This window comes from Ananas comosus, unplaced genomic scaffold (assembly GCF_001540865.1).
Source record: "Ananas comosus cultivar F153 unplaced genomic scaffold, ASM154086v1, whole genome shotgun sequence".
Taxonomy (NCBI): Eukaryota; Viridiplantae; Streptophyta; class Magnoliopsida; order Poales; family Bromeliaceae; genus Ananas; species Ananas comosus.
In genome coordinates, this window is record NW_017893370.1 from 68,990 (window position 1) to 80,520 (window position 11,531).

Consider the following 11,531-nt stretch of genomic DNA (forward strand, 5'->3'; position numbering starts at 1 on the left):
AACGACGTGCCAAAAAAATGGATGATGGGATCCTTCAATTTAGATCAGAGTTATTGAATCCTTATCTAGGTAGTGGAATAAAATTTCTATCAAAAAATTCAATTCTATTTGATTCTTTTCCAACCAGTTAAACTAGCCAAGTAATCCCATTACGCCGTTTAAAAATTTCGTTAATTTTGTGAGCTTTTGATCGTATGTAATAACGTTCGTAAAATTATGAAATTTGATTTTATAGAAGTTTTTAAATGCTCAGATAATGCTTTAACGGATGTGTATCATCGATTCGGAAGCTCTATCATCCGAAAAACAAACTTTTTATGAGTACTTAGGGAGTCGGTATCATAAGAGTATAGTAAGCTCGGACTCATATTAATTATATTAATTATTAATGTTGGATTTCTGGATGTTCAGTGTGAGGCTTAAACTGATATAGCTCTGAAGAGTGTCGGACAAGTGTTGAGTGTGTTGTGCGAATTAGACTGCTAAACAGGACTCATTGCGACGCGAAGAGAAGGCTGTGCAGCATTGCAATTAGAAAAAGGCTATTTCTGCCTGTGTACCGGTACATACCATTCGAGTTATAACCAGCACACTTCCTGTACGGGTTACAGCCATCAAGGTGTACCATACACTTTACCAAATTTGTGCAAGCTGCTTTTGGGTTGCCATTTTCGGTACAAATGCCCGTGTATCGGTACACCAGGGTAGAAGGGGCAAATTGTCTTTGCCATGCCTCGTTCAAATATCACCCTTTTCCCCCCAGCTATATACGGGTGTGCAGGGGAGTTGAGAGGTGATTTTTTTGGCTTTGGTTCTTTCTCTTCTCTCTCTCTAGCTTGGTCGGTTGGGTGCGGAGCTCGGGGTGGATTGCCGTTGAAGCTTGGATCGACGCTGTACGGGTCGCGCCACCCGGAGCCGTTCAGAGCACGGGGCGGGCATCGTGGTGGCTCGTTGGGAGGCGGGCCGAGCGTGGATTTCTGCGTTCTCGACATCGATTGGATCTTGGAGTTAGCGTTCGAGGTGCGGTTATATCGTCGTGTTGTTTCTAACGTATATAGAGATAGTCGGCATGTGTCGTTGTGGTTGTTTTTGCTATCCTATTCGCTCGATTATGGTTTGATGTTTCTTTTACAAAAAGTCGAATTGGAGCCCTAATGTTACTAAATTTACTTGCACAATGTCAGACTTGGATATGACTTAGTAGGAGAAAACCTGCGATCGAACATTGTCACATTATTTAAACTATCTGAATTTAGTTCTAGGAGCCGTGTGTTATTTTGTATCACTCGTAGTATCAGCGTGGTGGATACACAGGTAGTTTAGACTTTCAATTCACGCTCCGTGCTGGGATGCCGAGTGTATTTTACTATTAGCGTTCAGACGTTCCGACTTGTTGGGTGCCGTCTGGGTTGACGGTGGACCCATAAATGCCGTTTTGGCATCAGTTGTGCCGAGGGCACGTGACCTTTGGTTTGTGCCATGTGGACCTGATTTACTTGAACTTTTGCTTGTGGAGAGCCTGATGAGCGACAGAATACGCTGCATATGGCGGTTGGCGTAGCTCCACGATGCCACTCCGGAAACGCGCGTTGTGCTTTCGCGTTGGTGTCGTTTCGTGCATGTTGGACTCGCTTCCACTTGAGCTACTTAGCGTGGAGGGTAGCCTGTATAGTCCACAACGCGGCAGGACGGGTGTGTCACAGTCTCAGGGACGAGTATGCTTACGTCCTAGTGAGATTTGGTTCAGGATTGACTTTTATTATACAGTTGGTTAGTGTAGAGCAGGATAGTATAGTGGCATTTAGCTGTAGATTTCTTCCAGCTTTTCCTACTATCTTTGCTCCCCTTCTGTAGACTTGGTGGGTGGACCGATGATATTGAGGGCGCTACCCACAAGGACTAGTTATATTTACAGTATTCTCACGCTAAGTTGTTACCACTGTTTTTGCAGAGCCTTCGGTTCCGTGCGCTGCATCTTCTGAGGCAGATTGATGGCAAGGGCGTTCCGAGCTAGAGTCTTACCCGACGAGTCGCCGAGCTAGAGGATTACCCGCTTTAGGTAGTGTGGTTTTGAGTTCATATACATACCTTTATTGTATCCGCTGGCGGGAGTTTTTGTGTACTGGATGTGTATGTATAGTGAACTATTCTTTCTACCTATTATGTTTTTTTTTTTTTAGCAGTCCTTTACTACTGGTTTAGTATTGTATATTATACCAGGTACAGCTACGCTTCGTATTAAAGAAAATTCTTTTGTGTACGGCGGAATTTGTCGGCGTACCTGGGATCGAGTAATCCAGGGCGTGACAATATATAGTATACATATATATCCATATATATATATATATATATATATAATATAACACATATATATTATATACTATATATACCATATATATATATATACATATATACACATATATAATATATAACTATATAAAATATATATTACAATATACATATATCAATACCATATACTATTAGAGCTAGTCTCCTATACTATCTATAGTACCGGGCTCCGGTACTATAATCCCGTTTTTCGATCTTAGGGTGTTCAAATCAACGATCCACATCGTTAAAACTGATTAGAATATTTAAAGTTTTTAGAAATAAAATTTTATATTTTTCCGATAATTTGACTTTATGGTCAAACCATTTCAATTTGTCAATTTTTCAATAGCTCTTATAAGCGAGTTTGGAGTTTAACGGTGTAAAGAAATCTTAAATTCTCTTCAAATTTTGATAGAAAATACTTTAAACATCTGCGAAACGGCTGTGAATAGTGACCCTCGAAGTGTGCGCCCTTCGACTGGATCAAGCGATTTGGCTGACGAGGGATCGGATCAGCCGAGTTCGAAAACCTTTACTGTTGAATCGGTTCGGCTGGATGAGCTGAATGTATGAACTATGTAGGGATCAATGTCGGCATAAGAGCCGGATGGAAGAAGTACACAATGACTGGTATCGATTGAAAGAGCCGAATAGATGAAATACACAGTGACTGGTTAGTTGAAAGAGCCGAATGCTTATATATATATATTAATAAAACAGAGTGTGTCCGAAGGGCATACAAACCCTGCAAATATGTAGTTTACAACAAAGTGATGCCCGTGGGGCAGACAGACTCCAGGGTTCTATTTAAAAGCTACTCCTAGGAAAGCAGTAAATGCGAAAAAGAAAATATTACATTTAGACTACTCCTAGAAAGCAATAAATGCAGGAAAGGAAAGATATGAAAATACGGTGGTCTTCTCGTTCAGGGGAGAGAAAGACCCTTATTACAAGCTTTGAAGTTACTATTTATAGTGATGTCTTCTCAGCCTACATTATTGGTCGGTTGAAAGTAGTGGGGGGAGTAGTTGTAACCATGATCGTGGAAGTTACGCCTACTCCTCATGGAAGTTACGCCCACTTCTCATGGAAGTTACGCCTTCACTTCTCAACCGTTCCCGCCTAAACGCTCTTGACTTTCAGGCGCTTTATTGCCGACTCCTGGTGCACCACGTGTCCTTATTTCTTTGGCTCATACGTGGACTAAGTCGGCGTGTTAATTTCAATTTTGGCATCAACAATGCCCCCCCAATAGTCTTTCGAATAAACATTCGGATGACTATTGGTGCCAAATCGACTGTTCAAAAGCACAGCCGAGACCCAAGCTTTAGTTTCGCTGGTCTTGGTCGGCTTTAGGAAAACGACGTTTTATCATCCCAGCCACATATATCTCGGCTTCATCAGCCGATTCTTTACTTTTATTCGATTAGTTCGGCTCTTCTTGAACCGAATATTTTTCTATCCAGAAATTCTTCTTAAAGAAAGTGGCTATATCTCGGCTTTATCAGCCGATTCTTCACTTTCACTCGATTGGCTCGGCTCTTCTTGAACCGACTGTTCTTCTAGCAAGGATTTCTCCTTGCCTTTGCTTTGATTTTTATATCGGCTCCATTGCAGCCGATCGTCTTCACTTTTCTTCTGAAATTGCTCGTATTGGGCAACTCGAACACCTAGATCAAATAGGTTAGAAAAATACTTATCTTCAAAATGGTCTTTTATCTTAAAATGCAGACCATTTAACGCCATTTTGGCGAACTCTGATTCCGGCATTCTCATAAAGCACCGGGTTTTGGCTACTTTGAAACGATCCAAATACTCTTCGACCGTTTCACCTGACATTTGTCGGTATAAAGCCAAGTCGGCGACCGATAATTGTGGCTCTGATCTATAGAATCGCTCATGAAATTTTCTTTCCAATTTGTCCCAATGTTGGATGGAATTGGCTGATAAACTTGTATACCACGTAAAAGCCGTTTTAGTTAACGACGTGTTAAATAATCGAAGATTCAAAAATAAGTCAGCGGGCGCTTCTCTACATTGGGCCGTGAACCGGGCTATATGCTCGACCGTATTCTCGGTCTCATCTTCGGGAAACTTATCAAATTTCGGCATTTTCCAGTTTGCCGGGTAAGGATGTTCTGCATCAATATTTGCAGGATAGGGAGATCTGAACACAGGTCGCAGTGTCGGCCTTGCGCCTACTCCGAAGGTATTCCGAATGAATTCCTCAATCTAAGCATTCAGCGGAGCTTGTGCTTGAGCCGAATTTGGCCCTCGAGGAACTCCAGAATTCTGTATTGCAGGGTTCGCTCCTTGCATATCATTAGGGGCCTGCCCCCCAGCTCTAGCCCCTAAATTTTGGGGCTGGTATGCTGCTATCGGCGGAGGTGGTGGCAATCCCCATGTAATTTTCGGCTGTTGACCGGTATTGACGACGGCCTGTCTGTAAGCCGCTTGGAATGGTGCCCCCTGGTATTGGGGCTGTCCATTTTTCGGTGTCGCGGGATTTTGCAACACTGGTGTCATCATAGGCCTTTGTAAGCCTGTCATTGGTTGCTCATTTCGAGTCAATAATTGCTCTATTCGTGCAATATTTTCGTTATAGGCCGTGATAGCGGCCAGCACCGCGTCTAGTCGAGCGGTACTTTGATGGATATTTTGATCTAAAGTTTGCAGGACTCGGCTCATCTGGCCGAGTGCCTGAGTTAGACTCGGCTCTTGATGAGCCGACTGTCCACTAGTTTCTCCTTCAACTGGCAAAACTGCTTGACNAGAGAGAGAGAGAGAGAAAGAGAGAGAGAGAGCTAGGCTCCTACGCTTTCAAAAACACGGAGGCCTCCGTACTTGTAAGTTGTTTTCGATGATAGGACATCCGATTCAACGATCGGCTAAGTTAGGCATGATCTATACTATTAGAACTACTTAGAAACCAAATTTCATAATTTTTTAATTTTGTTTGCCTAGTGAACAAGCAGTCTCAAAATGAACGGCTGAAAATAAATATCTTATAAAAAGAAATGATAAAAGACCCAAATTTCAAATCGGGAATTATTGTTCTTGCCAAAGTTTTAAGTGCCTATTGGCACGGGCCGTATCCACTGTGACGTACCGTGCCAACAAAATACCGGCACGATACAGATCCCGTGCCGATGACACAGCTCAAAACCCTCTATTCTTTAAATTAGTAAGTAATTTTCTCAATAAAGTTCAAAAGATGTGATAAAAAGACATAATAAATAGTTAGAATATTTTGTTGTTAAAGAAAATAAATATTTCGTGCTATTATGTGTCGGCACACAAGAATTTTTTTGACCGGCACGCATCGGCACGGCTCGGCACGCACCGTGCCGTACTATGCCGGCAAGTTTCCAGCACGACCCTGTGCCACGGCACTTAAATCCTTGGTTCTCGCTCCTAATGAGAAGTAGAATTTTCTATTAAAATTTCATGTAATTTAGATTCTTCTACACCGTTGAATTTACAAACATGCCACATCGGCCGCCAAAATAGTTTTTTTACAACCCTTTGATTACCTAGTAAATGATGTCGAAAATTTGTGAAATTTAATTTCTAAATAATTCTAATAGCGTAGACCATACTTAACGGAGCCGATCGTCGAATCGGATGTTCCATCATCGAAAACAACTTACAAGCACGGATGCCTCCGTACTTTCGAAAGCGCACGAGATATATATATATATATAGACGATGATGAGCAGCCTATGATTATTTTCTTGGTTAGAAAGAAATTTCTAGTTTCTAGTCACAAGATATGATTCCTTCTGTCCATTGATAATTGGAATAACAATGCACTAATTTTGGTCCATCAAACCCCAAAACTGGTTAGTAGGCCAGACTGGACAAAAATGAAATAAAGACATCAAGTGTACCTTACGATATGGCCACCTTGCAATGCCGTTGTCACGGCATATCCTCTTCAATACACTGGTACAGACACCTGCAAAACGATTTGAATTAACTCCCAGATAGAAGTAGCAAAGCCTTACAATACAAGTATATCGTAAACGAAAGGGTCAGAATTCAATGTCAAAATGGTAAATTACCTATGGGGTTATAATCAAACAACAAGTAGGTCTTGAATCGGTTAACAAGATCTTAATGAGTATGAGGAAAAAAAATGCTTGTAAATTCCACCCACCAACATGTCTATAGATTGATTAGATTTTCACTACCGCAAGTTGCAAGTCTGACTATCTTTTTACAATTAAATTTGTCAGTCTTCACAAAATTAAACACGCGTCAAATGACATTAGCAATGAGAAATAGAATTGCCATATTCTTCATAGAGCTAAACTCAGCATTCAGTATTTAAGTTCGACAATTGCTGCTAAATAAATAAAACGCAAAATACATCATAAAATCCAAAGAATATGGCAAATCTAACCACTGAACTTTGCTGAATGGATAAAATTGATCTTTCATTTTAGTTGGTAACTGCAAGTTCGCTGTTTCCTGTTTTCTGTCACAGTAACAGAATTTCCCGTTCTCTTTTTTTTCTCTTCCATGCGCCAAAACATCACAAGAGACACCCATTTTTCTGTCTTTTCTTTTCTTTTCTTTTTGCTACATTAATTTCTTAGTCTATCTCCTTCCTCTCCATCCAAACAGAGCAGTAAAGTCCATGTTAATGACCCATTGGTCAGATAACTTTATACACTAAATATAAAGCCGGAACATTCCTTTGAAATTCTTCAATAATACACCTTCTCGTGCCAATTAGTTCTATTATGCCTCTGTAAAGATATAGACAGTCATAGGCCTTGCAGAAATTGGTAGATGAGTACAATTACAACATCTGCAATGGCATACTATATAAATTCTCTGAGGGTCTGTTTGGCCCAGCAGTGTATAGCCTGGGAGTGAACCGCACTGCATGTCTATGTGAAAAAGCTTGGAATAGGAGATTTCTCATTTCGGTGCTTTTTTGCAGTTGCTTGTCAAACCAATTGTGCAACAGTACTCGACAAACAGCACACAATCTATCGCGTGCCGCAAAAGGTGTGCAAAGCGATCTGTCAAACAATTCCTAAGTCATTTTCGTATTTTCACAAAAAGAAAAGGACATCTAGGAACCTGCAATGGGTTAAAAGCAAACTCCTACATTGCAATTCCATTGACATGAAGCTCAGATTGACCCACAAATTGACAATATTTACCACCCCAGTGCCCACGCTTCCAATTCTTAGCTCTTTTTTTTTATATATAAAAAAAACCTTTTGAAATTTAAACACAGGGACGAAGAACAAATACTGCTTCAAAATCATCGAATCCCAGCCCCCAGAAAAACAATACTGCTTCAAAATTTGTTTCGATAGGGACGAAGAAGGGAGCGCGCTCCAAGAACACACTACGAAAGCGAGAGAGTGGGGAAGGGATTTCACCTAGGATGGAAGCGGCCTCGGCGATGGGGAGCGAGAAGAGTTTGGAGATCTCGTCCAGCGACAGCTTCACTTTAGACTGCGAGTGCGGCGCCGCCGGCTGCTGCTGCTGCTGCTGCTGCTGCTGCAGCTGCTGCGGCGGCGCCGTGGTTTCAGATGCGGATGTCGACGCCATTGGTGAGAAATTTTAAAAACCTTCCGCAGTTTCTAACGGGTGACGAGCGCCCGCGCAGGAGCGGAAGAACCAGCCGCAGCAGCGAATGGATTTTTACGGGACTGAAAGGATGTAAAGGTACAAACCAGATTCTGATCTGCCGCTAGGGTTGGATGCGGCATCCATCATCACACCTATTAAACTATATGGAATCTCAGTATTTAAGCTGATTTGATATACTTTTTTTTTTTTTTTGGGAGAGTATTTAACCTTCGTTAATTTATCTTTTCATTAAAATTCAATACTTAAATGATATGTTATGCATAACTAATTTTCAAAAAGCGGTTCATACTTTCAAAAACGTATTCGACCCTTCGCCTTCTCTCCACTGTCCCAATTAATGCATCCACGGTTTCAATACAATTACATCTATCTATAATCTATTATTTATTATTTATTAAACTCCTCAATATTTAAACTGATTTGGCATACTCTCCTTATTTTAGAAAGAAAATTTAACCTTCATTATTTTGTCTCTTTATTAAAGATCAATACTTAAATGATACTAGTGCAGAGACCCGCGCGATGCGGCAAATAGATAAAAAAGTTCAAAATTTAAAATTTTAAAAAATAAAATTACAATTAGAATCCTAAATACAAATTTTCTAAATTATAAAAGTTTGAATGAAAATTATATGGTTCCAAAACAGCAATATTCTTCAATAATTGTGGTTAGAAACTTACTCTAGAATTTTACCAAATTCTAAAGTTCATGCTACAAAATTGCATTATGTTTAGAATTTATATATTATCAATTAAAAAAAGGACTAAATTAGAAGAATTAGTTGACCTCTAATATTTAAAATGTCAATTAAAATTATCAATTAAAATATCATATTTTTTTAAAAAAAATTTAAACTATATATAAAGAGAAAATGCAGCATAATTATTAGGAAAAAAAAATAAAAGCAATATAGAAAAAAGAAGTTGTAGCAGAAGAATAAGAAGCAGTATCATCAAAGATAGAGAAGTAATATTTAATTACAAATAGTAATAAAGTTCAAGTGGTTAGATTTTCATCTTATTTTTGCAAAAAAAAAATATATATAAATTTTATTCCTACCAATCCATTTTTTTTATATGATATAAATATCCATGATAGTTGCCAGTAGACCATAAAATTTGCTTTCTTATAGATATAAAGAAAAAGTAATGCAGGAAAATAAAAAGAAAAGGACGCACTAAGATTTACATGGTTTGGATGTTATCCTACATCCATGGAGGAAGACGGAGCGAATAATTTTATTAATATCATAAATGGAATACAAAATTATATCTCTCAAAAGGCCAAAACTTTAATTGGATTTGAAACGTTTATTTTTTGTTGCAAAAAGTATCAAGAGGAAGAAGATACCATAAATTAAATTCACGATTTATAATAAAGTAACAGAAGAAGTAGAGAAGAAATATAGAAGTAGAAGCAGCAACAGTAACAACAATAGCAACGCCTCAAAACAGAAGAAGATGCTGCACAAAGATGCAACGATGTTAAACTATAAAGCTAAACAATTTAAATCAAAACTAAACAATATTTTTATTCGAAAATTTATACTCATTAGAAGCAAAAGAACAAAAACCAAAAAAATATATGACAAATATGTGTAATAAGTAAAATAACAATACATAAGAAGAAGAAACAAAATCAGCAGAATAAGTAAGAAGAGAATAAGTAGCATACGTAAGAATTAAAAGCAGCTAATTTGGCATTAAAAGTGACAAAAAGGGAAAAAAAACTCTGGGATAATATTGCTCTTCTTTAGAACATTTTCTTCATATAACTTAAAAGATAAAGTATTCAGATATGTACTATCTATATACATACACCAATTTTGTTCGTTTGTTTGGCTTTTTTCAACAAATATCTCAGAGCCCTTAGGGCATCGAGCATCTTCCCAAGCTTGCAAAACTCTCTGATGGCAATCTCAAGGAAATTGCGATCGAGGCGGTGGGGGTAGTCGACACGACATAGCTAGAAAAAAACCTTGGATTATTCAAGTTCAAACTATTGGGGTGTAATAAGTATGGGAATTGCTTGCCTTCTAATTTAGGACATGTAAGAGATATTATTCCAAACCAAAAAATTATCCACAAGATGTAAAGAAATTTATGGAAATGAACAGAGGATTAACGAAAGAAGCTTCGTGTTTCAGTATGTGATTGTTTCAACATGATAAAGAAAATACTGCATGTTTATGACCAAAATAATTTGCATTTTCAACTAACAGGAATCATAATGTGTCGTCCAATGTAAATTTTCCAATCTACAAATTTGTTTTAAAACAGTTGTTAGGAGCCGAATTCCCTTCTCTTTGACCCGATCAAAGATCTTCCTCGGAGAACGTGTAGGGATGCGGAACGGCTACGAATGGTGACCCTTGAAGTTTGCGCCCTTCGACTGGATCAAGCGATTCGGCTGATGAGGGATCAGATCAGCCGAGTTCGAAGACCTTTGCTGTAAACTCGGTTCGGCTGAATGAGCCGAAGAGGATGGAATGCACAAAGACTTTAGTCGGCCGAAGAGTCAAATAGATGGAACACACAGTGACTGGTCGGCTGAAAGAACCGAATGCCTTTATATATATATTAAAATGAAGTTGGAAACTCATACAAAATAGAGTGTGCCCGAAGGGTATACAGACTCTGAAAATCTAGATTACAACAGAGTGTGCCCGTGGGGCAAACAGACTCCAGAGATTTAACTTAAAAATTACTCCTAGGAAAGCGATAAATGCAGAAAGTAAAAGTATTGAAAATGCGGTGGTCTTCTCGTTTAGGGGAGAGAAAGACCTCTATTACAGGCTTCAAAGTTACTATTTATAATATCTTATCATCCCACATTATTGGTTGGTTATAGTAGTGGGGGAAGTGGTGTAGCCATGATCATAGAAGTTAATTACGCCCCACTTCTCATGGAAGTTACGCCTCACTTCACATATACGCCCTACTTCTCAACCGTTCCCGCCTAAACGCTATTGACCTTGAGGCGCCTTATTGCCGACTCCTAGTGTACCACGTGTCCTTATTTCTTTAGCTCGTACGTGGGTTAGGTCGGCGTGTTAATTTTAATTTTGGCATCAACAACGCCTCCCAAATAGTCTTTCGAATGAACATTCGGATGACTATTGGTGCCAAATCGACTGCTCAATGGCACAACCAAGACCCAAGCTTTAGTTTCGCTGGTCTTGATCGGCTTAAAGAAAACGACTCTTTATCATCCCAGCTGCATATATCTCGACTTCATCAGCCGATTCTTTACTTTTACTCCATTGGTTCGGCTCTTCTTGAACCGAATGTTCTTCTATCTAGGATTTCTTAATGAAAAAAGTGGTTCTTTACCAGCCGTATATACCTCGGCTTCATCAGCCGATTCTTCACTTTCACTTGATTGGCTCGATTCTTTTTGAACCGACTTCTCTTCTAGCAAGGATTTCTCCTTGCCTTTGCTTTGATTTTTATATCGGCTCCATTGCAGCTGATCGTCCTAACTTTTCTTCCGGAATTGCTCATATTGGACAACTCTAACACCTAGATCAAATATGTTAGAAAAATACTTATCTTCAAAATGGTCTTTTATCTTAAAATGTAAA

General features: G+C 39.0%; 1 protein-coding gene across 2 annotated transcripts; it reads right to left on the reverse strand.

Annotated features, from left to right (window-relative positions):
- Positions 1-2,835: 2,835 nt before the first annotated feature.
- Positions 2,836-8,087, reverse strand: LOC109705803 (protein RKD5-like). 2 transcript variants are annotated; one of them, XM_020226581.1, is made up of 3 exons: positions 7,734-8,085; positions 6,222-6,289; positions 2,836-2,866 (listed from the first exon to the last, which is right to left on the reverse strand). In XM_020226581.1, the coding sequence occupies exons 1-3, from the start codon at positions 7,903-7,905 to the stop codon at positions 2,864-2,866; spliced, it is 243 nt and encodes an 80-aa protein (XP_020082170.1). In that variant the 5' UTR covers positions 7,906-8,085; the 3' UTR covers positions 2,836-2,863. The 2 variants fall into 2 exon arrangements, with proteins under 2 accessions (XP_020082170.1, XP_020082169.1); XM_020226580.1 differs by lacking the exon at positions 2,836-2,866 and adding an exon at positions 2,902-2,958 and having other exon boundaries at positions 7,734-8,087.
- Positions 8,088-11,531: the final 3,444 nt, after the last annotated feature.

Bases quoted from the DNA above. Each gene is read 5' to 3' on its own strand.
- LOC109705803 (XM_020226580.1), bottom strand. From the start codon at position 7,905: ATGGCGTCGACATCCGCATCTGAAACCACGGCGCCGCCGCAGCAGCTG. The intron at 6,290-7,733 runs GTGAAATCCCTT...ATCGTTTTGCAG, and splicing joins CGAGGCCGCTTCCATCCTAG to GTGTCTGTACCAGTGTATTG. The intron at 2,959-6,221 runs GTACACTTGATG...AATCGATACCAG, and splicing joins CAAGGTGGCCATATCGTAAG to TCATTGTGTACTTCTTCCAT.